This window comes from Labrus bergylta, chromosome 6, assembly GCF_963930695.1.
Source record: "Labrus bergylta chromosome 6, fLabBer1.1, whole genome shotgun sequence".
Classification (NCBI taxonomy): Eukaryota; Metazoa; Chordata; class Actinopteri; order Labriformes; family Labridae; genus Labrus; species Labrus bergylta.
The window spans coordinates 19,668,098-19,682,056 of NC_089200.1; the positions used below are offsets into that span (position 1 = coordinate 19,668,098).

A 13,959-nucleotide genomic window follows, 5' to 3' on the forward strand; every position below is an offset into this window, starting at 1 on the left:
AAATCTTTCCCTGAAGAGCGGCTTAGGGATAAGGTGTTCAACGATCTACTACACACAAAGATGTGATATTCTGATGTCCCAACATTGCTTTTATATCCAAATACTATTGGAAATATGTTTTTAAATTTTCAGTAAGCTAGTAGTTAAGTTATCCTAAATGCTTTTAATGCTGTAATTCTTTTTTTAATGGTTGCTCATAATGCAAACAGAAGCATTTTTATTTCCTATTTTATGTGAATAAAAAACACGTAGGCCCAACCATCTTATTTACAATGAAAACACTTTATTTCATCATGTTGTAAGTATCATTTCATTGAAAAGAAACAGACGGCGTAAAAAGGAAACAACACATCATATTCCTTGTATTATCAGTTTGAACCAGCACAGATATTGATTGAATGGCTTTTTAATTATTCAGAGTCCTTCCTGTAAATCATGGGAGCGATTTCTCAATCATCGTCACGTCTTCTATTCAGTGTTTACAGTAAATAGTAACACAAAAAAATCACAAGTCTACAGCAGAGGCTTGCCGTACGGGCATGGCGGGCGGTTAAAGATAAACTATCGAAGCGTCACTTGCATGCACGGTTTATTGTCTACACAGCTTGGATGAAAAGAGAGCATTACACACATCAAAAGCATCGAGAGGAAAAGAAAAATCTTCTCTATAAGACTGTGCAATTATCTGGCCGATAACAAAATAATCAAAGCTTTGCAGTACACATTGTTACAGAGGTTATCGTTCAGTGTGTGCTCCTAGGACATACAAAATAGGCAGCTGTTAGAAAGCACATGGCACATATCACAGCTAAGAACTCTTCAATTGATATAAGAGCAATAATATAATTATAGTAGTAATAATACAGTAATAGGTGCAATATCCCCTCTATGCAATCTGTGTTACAATGTATTTTACATACAGAGCGGTTACATTTGTATGATGGTTATATGTACAGTACATGGCACTTCAATAACACTTGAACAGATAACTCATGTGGATGACTGAATAAATACAAAGACAATAAATAAAAGTTTATTTTGGATCAGCATCAAGAAGAGCGCGCAGTTATCTGTCTAGTTCCAGTTATAGGAGTGTTGAGTATTGGCTCCCCTTAAATACATATTGTGTTGTGTTGAAGATGCACGCACACACGCACGCACGCACGCACGCACGCACGCACGCACGCACGCACGCACACACACACACACACACACACCCAGACATACACACAGTGGAATAACGTGACAAAAGACACTATTTTAGTTTGTTTGAGTTAGTGTGCTCTCGTTTAATAATGTGAAGCTCACTAGAAAGTAGTTTCACCTCGTGAGGGGGGAAATATGGTCGTGAATTTCTAGAGCAGTTCATCATTTCATTCTGAGTAAGTAAACAGCCCATAATGCCGATTATGTAAACAGATCATAAACTACTGTGAGCTACATTATCTGCTTCCTGCAGCACTCACAAGCTGAAGTACTTAACCCACCTTCCATTAATCTTCTCAGCTTATTAATGAATCCAAACTTTTATGTGGGAATGTGGAAAAATTTGAGCTAAAATGAACTGACTTGTGTCTCTTTTTTTAGAAAAGAAAAAACATGTTCGAAAATCTCTTACATTAATCTGTCCTCCCTGCTCGTCTCCATTGTAGCTCTGAGACATGCACACCAAGTTATTAATAAGCACTGAGCAGGCTGTGAGTGTTTGTAATCATCTAAAGATGGACTTGGAACAAATCTGGAACAAGGAAGTAAAGTAGCATCAGACCAACAGGAAAAAGCTAGAGGTTTCATTATTGTAATTTTAAATGACAGGAGGGTGCCATGCTCTTAAAAAGATGACTTACAAAAACTCTGGTGACTCAGTGAGTCCTGTGTTGTGTTTGTTTCACACACAGGCCAAGGACTGTGGACAAAGTGACCATGGGAAACAAAACGGCAGCTCCCCATTGGTCCATTCTAAACGCATGTTTTGTTGAGGTCAACCTTCACCGGCAAAGGCCCCGCCTCTTGACTTTCCTCCGATTGTTTGACAGCCACGGCGATCACAGGACTCAGGTGGTATGGGTTGACTTTGACGGAGTTATCCAGAAACTCTTTGTCTCCGTTGATGCTCAACTGGAGAGACAAGAAGAAGAAACAAGTGAAGAAGACTTACAACACCCCACCTTGTCTTTACATATATGCTGAGTTAGATTTGGATTAGAGAGAGGCGTTTGTTTCAGGTGTCATGTTTTATTTTTACACCAAATACCCTGAATGCCAGGATTCAAAACTTACAATCCCTTGATATGGAATTGATGGACTCTAACCAACTTTGGCCCAAATCAACCAAGAAACTGTGGGACGACCAACAAACACAGTGCCAACACTAACTTTCAACACAATTTTGCTTTTTTTTTAATTGAAAGTTAAGATTCATTAAAAAGTATACTTTTTTTTTGTTAAGTTCTTTTTTTGGGCCTCTTGTGAATTTTGCGTTATTTATTTTCATAAGAAAGGACAGCTGGAGAGAGACATGAAATGTCGGGAGGAGAGAGTGGGTGATGACAAGAAACAAAGGGCAGAGCTCGGATTCAAACCCCCGGCCACTGTGATGAGGACTATGGCCTCCGTACATGGGGTGTGCAACATAACCACTGGGCTATCCAGTACCCCCATAAATATATATTTCAAAAAGACTAAATTGACTTCCTATTTGTACAGTGGATTGATCTGAGGATCACATACGGCCCAAACCGAGGGGAATTATCCGAACAGATTATAGACCTGCTGTGATCTGTTTTTTTACCACTACTTGTTAGCATGCTCCTTTTTCCCTGGGTTCAAATAATAAGACGGCTTCATGTTGGTATTTCTGATTATCTGTAAATGTGATACATTATGACAACTAATTCAAGTTTGAATGTCACATTTCTAGCACACATAAAATGCTTTTCACCTGGCTCTTCTCTCATTGGGAAACATTATTATAAGACTCCAAATGTCCAGATTAACTCAAATATGTTACTGACAATGACATTCATTCAATGCTGGTTTCAATTATATAACAGTTTTTACAGTGTTGCAATCTAAAAGGCCTGTTGTTAGTTTGAAGAAAGGAAGAGGATGCACACAACTGTTGCCCTGGTAACTCTGAGTCTTTGATTTAAACAAGATGAACACAAGTGAATCCAGGCTGCATAAACCAGATGTGTCACTCAAACTAGAGACTTCAGACACCAGCAGATGGTTACAAAGGGAGTTTGAATAACACAAAAGAAGAACATTATACCGCGGCTTGCTATTTGTTGCGGATGGAAAATGCTGGTAAGAATCCTATAACACAGAGAAATGTCTCAGTTTAAGTGACATCTTCTCAGGTGGTTGGTGCAGTAGTGTCTTCAGTTTGGGAATAAATGAGGAAAGGTGCATCAGAAAAAGTCTTTGCTTCCCTCACGTGTGCATGTGTCTTTGATGGTGTGGGTACTTTCTGTTTGTGTGATTTGTACCTGTGTCTTGATGTGCTGCTCTGGTGCAGTGACCAGGCTGGCACAGCTGAGCCACAACATGACCATAATGGACAGGAAGAGACAGGCTGCTAAGATCCACCGTGGAAGGCCTGAGCGTCTGTAGAAAAAGAGGGGTTGGGAAAAAAGAGGGAGAAAAGAGTTTGGCGGGATACCGTGATTAAACTTTTCCTACCATACACATCACTTTTAATTTCCTTAATTCACATATAAAATGAGCACCAAGAGGTATGAAACTGTGAGTTAGATAATCTTGGATGCATCTCAATCCAGCATATTTTTGATTGTAATTCGATCATCATGATAATTGTTGAAAGAAATAGATATGAGGTTTGGTGATGACTTAGCTCAGTTTAAAGTCTCTGCAGGTTGATTTTCATAATAACATTAGACTGTGTGTAAAGAATAAAGTTTATCTAAGGAGAAAAGGTTGGTAGGAAGTAAGCTTCATCTCACCTTGACATGCAACCGAGGAAGTCGTGCTCAGCTGTGGGGTCCTCTGGGTGCTGGACGGGGTGTTTGCCTTTCCCCCCTGCTTTGGATGATCCCCTCTCCCCATGTCCCCTCACACCTGAAAAACAATCATTGTAAAAAAAAAAAAAAAATCTGAAAAATATATATAATTGCTGCAAAGGGACAATAAGCAGGTTCCAGCCATTTTTATGTTGCAAACAGCAGTGAGCAGGTTTCAAGTCTCAACACGTTGAAAAGAGTCACTTTCAGCTGATTTCATTCTGATTTCAAAAACAGAAAGAATCACACACTACTTCTGTCACACTAAGCCTGCAGGATTTCAATATATATATATTTTTTAACGATCCACCTTTAAACCCTTGATTTGAATGAGGCTCAGTGTGTGTCATTTGAGGTTTTTTAGTTCAATTCCTGACCAATGAAAAGACTTGCTTCATCTTTAAAGGATGCATGGCTCGGGACAATCCCTCTTCTTTTGCCTCTTTTATTTTCAACACTTAATCTTGTTATGCTCAACAGATAACAGTCCAGTTTGTTTCAGTGAACAAAAAAATCGAGAGTTTTTTAGATTCATAACCTTCAAACAAAGAAAATAATGTATACACAATATCATCAACTTTAAATTAAATACATTACCTATTCTAATTGTTAATTCTAATGAATTATTATTATTTTTAATTAAATATTGACAGTCTCTTATATACATACCTATTCATTCTAAACAGGGTTTAAATCTAATCAACTCTCTGATCCCAAACACAGACAACAAACTTGAATCAACATTAATTAAGTCCAGCTCATACACCACAGCCCTCTGAATCCCTGCTGCCCCAGAAGAATTTGATTTCCTTTTTTTTTTTTTTTTTTTTAACAAAGCAGTGTGTATGTTCAGGGAATAGCCAAAGATGTCTCCAGTCAGTTTCATCAAAACTGATTAAAGGCATCTTGAGTTAGTTAGCAGAAAGGTGATAGGCCGCGCCTCCTTTCATATAACACATGGGATATTGACTATAGCTCACCCCCAGAGCATACACACCAATTTTAGTGAAAATCTGCCCACCCAATTTTGGGGTACACATTTTTGGCGCCCCCTATGGGCCAGAATCAAAATGCTTTGGTAGGCCTATTTACAGACACGCCCTGAAAATCTGCACAACAACCCTTAAAAAATATTTAATAAGCGTCGTCAAATGAGCATCAACAGCAGATTTGGACACAACTGGGCCTACGGTTTAGGAGATGTCAAAAATGTGATTTGCAAAATGAGCTGAACCTGTGTGTTAGATTTCAAGTTGATCTGCCTTAAGGAATGAAAAAAAAAAATCATGTTTTATTCCTTTTATTACAGCGCCACCGTCTGGCTGATTGGGTTGATTTTGCTTTGGAAGCTAATGTTCATCATTTACAGTTGTTGTGCCAAGTTTGGTGTATGTGTGTTGTGTATCTCACCGTGGGGCCTTTGGGTGTGAGAGTGGATCTGAGGCCAGGGTTTGTCTGCAACATTTGAGCGAGGGGCCTGAAGCTCGGGTAAAGAGTACTCCATCTCTGGCTGGCTCTGAGGATAAAATACAACAACAAAGGTGCTCAACAACCCAAACAGCAACTGACAACTTTAACTCAAAATGGATGGCAGAGATGCACAGAGAGAAACACCGCAGCAGTTAGATCAGATACAGGATGTGAAAAGTGGATACGAGATTTAATTTTGTATATTTAAAGAAATAGTTCAAAACAGTTTTTCCTCTGTTGTGAAGATTTCTCTTTAAGGATTGATACCTCTATCATGTTGGAAGAAGCTGAAGTAGTTAGCCTTGGTTAGCATAAATGACATAAGCAGGAATATAGAGCTAGCCAAAAATCTAACTGGAAAAAGGACACAGTGGGGTTTTTAATTACCTAATTGCTAAACTGGGCTAATTGCGTATGCAACCTTTGTACATGAGAGTGCTATCAAACTGATTTGAATTAATTAAATATTGCATAAACTCTGAACTACTTTCATAGTGAACAATCCCCTCATAGACTGTTACCTTCTTGATTTGTAAAATAAGTGATTAAATGTTGATTTTGGTATTTTTTCTTACCTTAGACCAATATGTCTAATAATCTTATCTGACCTTTCTTACCAACCCCAAACCGTTCTCTAAAACCTTTAACTGAGACAGCACCACTGAAAAAAATATAGAAAAAACGTATTCACAAACAGCCCGCTGTCAGTATTTGCACTATTGTGTGTTTTTTTATTATGTGCACAGTGTTCCTGGTTCCCTTGGAGAACTCATTAAACAAGGATTTAGGTTCCCCACCGCTGAGTCCCCAACAACAGCAGCTGTAGACGGTTGTAACAATACTACTGCTGGCCTCAGCACACACACACGCGCACACACACACAAAAATACCATAACATTTGCTTTTCTAAAGTTACAAAACCTTCAGTCCTCTCCTGCAGTTATTTCACAGCCGGGTTTATTCCCCTTTGCAAGCAATGTTTTCTAACAGTGCATTAAGACCAGATGCAGCACCAGGGTAAAGATCTCAGAGACTAGGGGAGATGTGAGGGGGGCGCCTCTTATTGGCTACAGACTGAAGGGATTTAACCATCAGAACAAGCGCAGCCTGATCAGCATCTGTAATGCATTATGAGGGGAATGTAAAGGTGCTTACAGAGAAACAGAATGAGGAATTTGAGCCACAGAAACATCTAGGTCATACAGAGACAAATTTAGTTGATTTTGTGTTTAAATGGTTTCTAGCTCTCAGCCTGTCGTCAGGTTGACTGAAAGTTAGGTTGAGACAGCATTTCCATCATGGTGGCTGCTGCCGATGAGCCTCCACAGCCCCGTGCTGTAACTGATGGCTGATGTCACTTAGGCTTCGTCCATTAACAGTCAGTCATGTGTAAAACATGTTTGGCTGCATGGGGTAAATATTAGGGCTGTCAGCATTAACTAGTAAATCACAATTTATGAAGGTCTGAAATAAATGCATACATTTTTTAATTCATGATTTATAGCATGCTATTTTTATACCGTTCCTTTTAGCTGCTTTGATTTAGGTTTTGATCCGTAACTACTTTCTTTTTCAGTGGTAAAGTTCACGTTGTTACCTTCAATCTACCAGAAGGTCTTGACTTTATTTCAAAATAAAAGCAAGGTTGAATTCAAACAGCAATTAAAGCATTCTCAGTTTAAGACAAAAATCAAATAAAGCCTACATTTTTTTTATTTGAAATGCAAAATAATCACTTCATCCGACACCCACTCGGCCAAAAATCTACTCACAGAGGCTTTGATGGTGTTACAATACACATATTTACACACATTTTCTGCTTTTGTTTTTCATTGTTACTGTATGCAGTTACTACATTTTTCCTACATATCTGTGTACATATTGGTTTCTGCATCTTAATTATGTTTTGTTTAGTAGTTTTTTTTAATTTGGTGATATTTTAGCATTTTTCTGCCTCTCCCTGCACTGAATGTTGTCTATTTTGTTATTTGTTTTTTTCCCTTAGTGTGCAAATAAATAAATACTAAAATACTAAATACTAATACTAAATAATCATGGCCTTCGACCTGGGTGCTTCATATTTGAACTTTACAGCACCCCCATGGTGTCACTTAAGACCGTTCCATTGATCTCTCAGGTGTGGCTTTCAGAAATCAGAAAATGAATTGCGATGACAAAAGGCACATATAAAGGCTTCAGTATCTTAGCCTGAAATTGTCTGTGGTTGGAAGACATAGCCTTTTGTATGTTAAGGAATTTTAATTATAATAAGAAACACACAGAATATTATCTTTCTTATTCAAACAAAATATGGACCAACAGACAATAAAACTGAAAAGCTGTTTTTTCTCATGTATGAGTCCATGAAGCTCACTCATTTCGGTGTAGCATCATCAGCACACTACTTTCCAACTCTACTTTTCCACCAGTACTCCCTGTTCTCTTCAGCCTTTTAGTTTCTTTAAAATTCAGCCGGGTAGAGTGACTAATACAATTGTCAGGAGAAATGGGTTGGGGATTTCTCTCTTTGTACTCAGCCTCGAACCAAGTTCAATTTGTTCTGCAGGGCCGCTTGCGAACAGAACCTCGGCTTGGTGGGAGGAATTGACTCACTTTTGCCCTGAATGCTCGCACTGTCACACTGACATGGGCGGATTTCTCAAGATAACAAGGTTACAGTGCAAAAAGAACGGCCGTGTTTTACCAATATGTCCTCATAATTACACATTTCCTTGATTTTATTTTCTCCTTCCCTGGGGACAAACCACATTTGTGGCCTTAGAGTGACTTACGCCACCTGCAAAATCTCAACTATCTGCTGCCACTGTCTGGTGGTGGTTTCTATTGTTTGAGAGATGCTCAGACTGAACATAACTAGTTATTCTTACATGTCTGGGTCCAACAAACACACATATGGACAGATGGATGTGTTTACATAGCTTATTATGGACATCTACATACATTTGTATCTTTGTTTTCCCTCTACTGCTGTCCCTCAACTTGTTCTGTTGTTTCAACGCTCAGAGAGACAATCTGTCAAGTTGGTGGCGGTTTGCCAGCTGCCCACTAAACACAGGCCTGATGGTCTCCTCACAGCCCCGTGGAGCCTCATGCAGCTCCGGCCTGCACGTCACTGCCATAAAGAGCAACCATCCATCACAAAGTCCCAAAGAAATGTTTCATGTTCTGCAGCTGCTGCATCTCAGACTCCAGTCCGCACTAAAATCTTTATAACCAAAAGAGAGTTTCAGCATATAAATGACTCCTCTGTTATACAGACACTCTTCTGTATGTGTTAGCTGGAATCATGTCCCTTTAAACCCTTTAATTACATCGCTAAAAATGTCAAAATGACTCATTATGCAAACAGGAAAACCTCTAACGAGGATGTTGGTATCTGACCAGCTTTTGAAATTTGGAGGATACGGTTAGGTCTGTCTAGACAGGTCATTTCCTTTTATAGCTTCAATGTATAGGTGGTTGCATTGACTTTGGTAATATGTTCTCTAAGAATTCAGATGTATTGTCAAGGCTGCAATAATGTCTACATCTGCCATTAAAGTAAAAGGAAAAAAAGAAAAGCAATGTTGTGATAAGGAAATCGTTTGAATGGATAACCACAGCCAAACTTAAACAAAATTAAATGTATTTTTTTTTCAACACAAGACAGACCAATGAAGCCCAAGTATAACCTGCTTGGGGGTTGGAATAATTTCATAAGTTACATGTTTAACATGTGATAACTGTTGTTGTATTTATCCAACAGTTGGAGGTTTTGCGAACAACTGTAAAAATATGCATCCTGTCAAGATTCAGGGAAAATCTCACGTGAGTCCTTCAAATCTGGGATATGGAGGAGGTTGTAAAAATGTAAAAAAAAATTGTAAAAATAAATGTTATAATTTAAAATGATTTTTTTCCTCTGTCATGATTCTTTTGATGTTGTGTGAAGCTCTTTGAATTGCCTTGTTGTTGAAATGTGCTTTATAAATAAACTTGCCTTGCATAGCAAGAACCATGACTCCTTCAGCTCCAATCAATTCGCTGTTTATATTTAAGAAATGTATTGATTAAAAGCCATAATTAAGCGCAGTCAAGGCTTTCTTCATTCCTGCATTGTTTCTGTCCTGATGTGTGTTCACCACAGCTAACCCTGCCAGGTATCAAATTTTCATATTACAGATGGCTTGTGATATAATTTAAAAGGACATTTACAAACAATTAAAGTGCTGCAATGAATGAATCTAACCACCTTGTTCCCACCCTGCTGTGTGCCCTTGCTCACTCAACCTTCACAAATGCATTGACTGGAGTATGAGCACTGAGTTATTTTGGCAGGAACCCAAGCTCTACAACACCATATAACAGTGTAGGTATATATTATCTATCATAAAAGGGAGCAGAGGTTAGCTCCACTAATCATCTATTAAGGTTCAGTGGCATGCTTTTAACCTCCAATTAAAATATAGAATGTGAAAATAAAAGCTCTGGGTATAATTTTCCAATATCAGAACTCAGTCAGCCACAATAAAGTTTATGAGACTGGTTCAATTATGGAGATTTCACAGTCAATGTGTCGACATCTTTTGCAGCAAAGCCCTCCAGATTTCAACCTTATTGTCAGTGAAGACATTAAGCATGATAAGGTGAAAATTTACAGTGCTAAGAATAACTTATAAAAGGCTTTATATGTCCGTTGTTGGTGCAGTTGACTTTGTTGCTGTTGTTGAAGTTGACTCTTCATCTTGCTTTCTTACATTTTTGGTATGGAAGTTATACAGAGGTAGGTGGAATTGTTGTACTTTTTTAGTATGGCAACTATTGCTGCTCAACAAAAACCACATATACGTTTGACTTTTTCATTTCTTGTAAAGTAGGTAGTGCTGCTTCTGCCAGAAACACATTTGAAAAAATGAAGCTTCTGTGATTGTTTAAAAAACAGCCCAGAACAATTTCCTTAAGATAACTCCTTTGTTAATTTCAACTTTGACTATTTCAACTTATAAACGTTTACCTTATCAGAGATAGATGCTTATTGCAAAGCTAAAGAATGAACCCTAACTGGGCACCCAAAGCGCAGAGCCTACTTTCCCAGGACAAACACTTAGCTTACCTGAAAAACTACAACCTTGCCATCATCGGCCTGCAGGTAGAAGGTCCAGGTAGAGGAGATGAAGCTCTGGGCAGAGCTAACGATGTCGTTGCACCAGCTGGATACGGCCTCCATCACAGAGGGGGGCTTAGGACGAAGAGTCATGGCCCTGAGCTGCAGAAGAGAGAGCATGAGACTATTAACGTGTGAATGCTTTATTGAGTACATTTTTGTATTCTGAGTTGTGATATTATTTTGTCAGTCATCCTATGTCACTTTGGCACTTGGAGCCCAGTTTGCTGTATTTGTGTGTGCAGCTGGTGGCCTTTCTCACCTTCCTCCTCTTGATCTCTGGTTCAGAGGGTTGGCTGGCACAGCCAGTGCTGCAGGCCTCCTGCTCCAGCAGCTTGATATACGCCTCCTGGCAGGCTGCAGAGAGAGAGAGAGGGGGGGGGGGGGGGGTTAGGAAGCAAAAAAAGATGTAAAAAATAATGACGATAAAAAAGAAAGAGAAGAAGTGACCATGGAGCACTACACTCAGCTGGAAGACAATAAGGGAAGAAAAAAAACAGTGAACACATTTCATGTGGGAACAAAGATAAGGATGCTGGTGAGATGTATCTTTTGGACTCCACAGAGATGATTCATCTTATGTTGTCTTTATTGAAACTGGGGGCGACGGGGCATTTGCTGTCTGGACGGTAAATCATGCATTGATTTCCAATACAGCAGTTCAAACAGGAAGTGGCGCCTTTACCCAGAAAATACTCAGAGTCTTCCAGCTTAGAGGAAACAATGCAATATTTAACAGAGATTTCAGCCTGCAATTGTTCTGCTAATCCGTGAGACAGAATGTAGCTGCTATCTTCTCTGCCTTTGAAGTAGATGTATCTATTTCATTCCACCTTAAATTATCTTTTCTCAAAGGCACCAAAAGACACACTCCTTTGGGAAACACTTAGGGTAGAAATTACTAGAATAAGAGTTTGAATCTACAGCAGGCAGACATAGGGTCCAAATGAAAAACTCTGGCTACATTTCAAATGTATTCTTATGAGGATTTGTTCCTCTGCCTTTCATTTTGACATGACATATTGAGGCCTCTGCTGCTTAAACTTTGGTCTCTGCTAGCTCAGCAGGGCTGTAAGTGACACAATCACTCACCTCCCTGACACTCCTCTCTGCTGGTGTTAAAGCCAGCGTTGCCATTGACGAACTGGCAAATAGAGTAGAGGCGGCAGCCGCGGTGGCAGGCATTCATTATGGAGTCCTAAAAGACAGACAGATACAAAATTAGAGAGGCCTCCTGAACTCAAGATAACATTGATAGAATGAGTGACAAAAAAGATTCTGGCATTTCTTAATGACACGGCGCGGCATGCTGCATTATAGCCTGCCTTTACACAGTTGTTATGATGCTTTCTGTCTCTACAAATGAGCACGCTGTTAACATTAGACCTTTGACTACAACTTTGCAGGGGGGTAAAAATGTGGTTTCAAAAGGGATTGATGCAACTGTAACTAACATTCTGACATAATGCCCTTATTCTCTGTTTAAAATGAGGAAACAGCCCCCTCTAGTGACATCTCTGGGAATAGGAGACACAAAGAGATTCCCTGACCGCCACCATGAACGCTTTATTTGAGCCTTGTGCTTGTCATCATCCTCAGTGCGTCTGCCTGTTTGCTCCATGCAGGGAGGAGAGATTACCCCCAAACCATTAAACGGCAATTTAGAGATTACATGTGCTGTACTAGACCCTAAACGTTTCAATACAAAGTCTAGTTCTCAATCACAATCTTAAAATCCAGGTGACTGTGCACCGCTTTGCAGCTCTGCTTCTCCCCCCCCCCCACCCTCTGCAGGATACTTTTAACCACACCTGAAGGCAGCAGATGAGAAGGAGGAGGAGGAGGAGGAGGCGAAAGGAAGGGGGGGGGGGGGGTATCCGAAGCTTGAAATATATAGGCTCTAAGGCACAGCAACTCCTGCTGTAATTCAAACCATAATCTACCGTCTTGCAAGGGTCCAGTTCGGCCTAGTGCAAGATGGCAGGCGCTGTGTGGTCCAATCCAGGATAATTGTTTTCTTAGATTTCAACAGTCCGGCTGATTCTTCATTTCTAACGCGCCCTCTGGTCTATAGATAGGCCAATCTTAATGTTGGCCTATAAACGATCAATTAGCCTATTGGTGCAGTTATTTGCATACCAAAGATGAGCTGGATGAAAACAGCTCACTTCTTGGACGAGTCTTCAAGGTGCACAAGAAATGCAGCTGCATCCATTTTTGGCCTAATTTTGCACGGTAGCATCTCAAAGGATGCAGCGAAATATCGGAGCACCAATGATGTTGCGCTGCGATCATTACGCACCAACCTTTCCTCGTAGCCTGCCTTTCGTTTATCTCATATCACAACAGAGGCTTTTTTTACTCGACTGCAGCTTGTTAAGAGTAATTCTGTGTGTCGATGCAGCTGCTGAAATGTCGGACAGCAGAATGTGCTCACCATCGACGTTAACGCGCCTTCTGCAGAGCCAGCCTACGCTACGGCACACAAGAATAACTTACTTTAGCAGGGCTTTTGTTTTTGATGGTGAGCTGGCATTGCTTTTTGCAGTAATTGATGTCGCCCAGTTGGTTGTCGAACAGGTCCGAAGACGCAGCCACGAGCCCGGCGAAGAGCATCGAGAGCAGGGCCGATAAGCCGCACATCGTGCCGCCGAGCCAGAGCATCTCAAACCCTGAAGAAGAGGAGTGAAGAGTCGAGCCTGAAGCAGCACTGAGCTCTCTTTGTGGCGGCGCTGCTGCTGCTGCGGATGCTGCTGCTGCTGCTACTGCTGCTGCTGCTGCTTCAGCCTGCCTCCTGTCTGCTCCACTCATCCGCTGCTGCTCGTGGCGTCACGCGCATCAATATCATCATCACGCACGAGCTGCCCCCCCCCCAACCCCCCAATACACAAACATACATAGTCTGCAGACAGAGAAGCCCTCACTGCATAGTGTGGCAGTGATGATAGTCATTTAAAGGTGGCGGACAGTTGATGAGGGCCGAGCTGTGAGGACAGATGCATATGCACAGAGCAGGAAGATACAATGTGTTTTCAATTGTTGGCTCACCGTTCAGAAACAATCAATCTCAATTAGGCTAAATATATCCTTCTATAATAATATAATAATATATTAACAACTGATATAACATTAGAGGCTAATTGTTTCCCCTTTTTCTTAAATCAACAAAAAGTGCACACTTGATAGATGTTCAGTGCCTTTTCATTGTGTCGCTGTGTGGGAGATGTTTTATTTGTTATGCACAACTTTGCTATAAAAGTAGGCTACCCCAGCAATCATTAGGTTATTTAACATGATGACGTT

General features: G+C 40.2%; 1 protein-coding gene across 1 annotated transcript; it reads right to left on the reverse strand.

The window, feature by feature from the left end:
* Nucleotides 1-263: 263 nt before the first annotated feature.
* On the reverse strand, nt 264-13,476 carry tmem59l (transmembrane protein 59-like). Its single transcript, XM_020632171.3, has 8 exons — nt 13,156-13,476; nt 11,749-11,854; nt 10,919-11,013; nt 10,606-10,758; nt 5,433-5,538; nt 3,966-4,080; nt 3,492-3,609; nt 264-2,118 (listed from the first exon to the last, which is right to left on the reverse strand). Exons 1-8 carry the CDS (start codon nt 13,465-13,467, stop codon nt 1,960-1,962), a joined length of 1,164 nt encoding a protein of 387 aa, XP_020487827.1. The 5' UTR covers nt 13,468-13,476; the 3' UTR covers nt 264-1,959.
* Between the last annotated feature and the right edge of the window lie 483 nt (nt 13,477-13,959).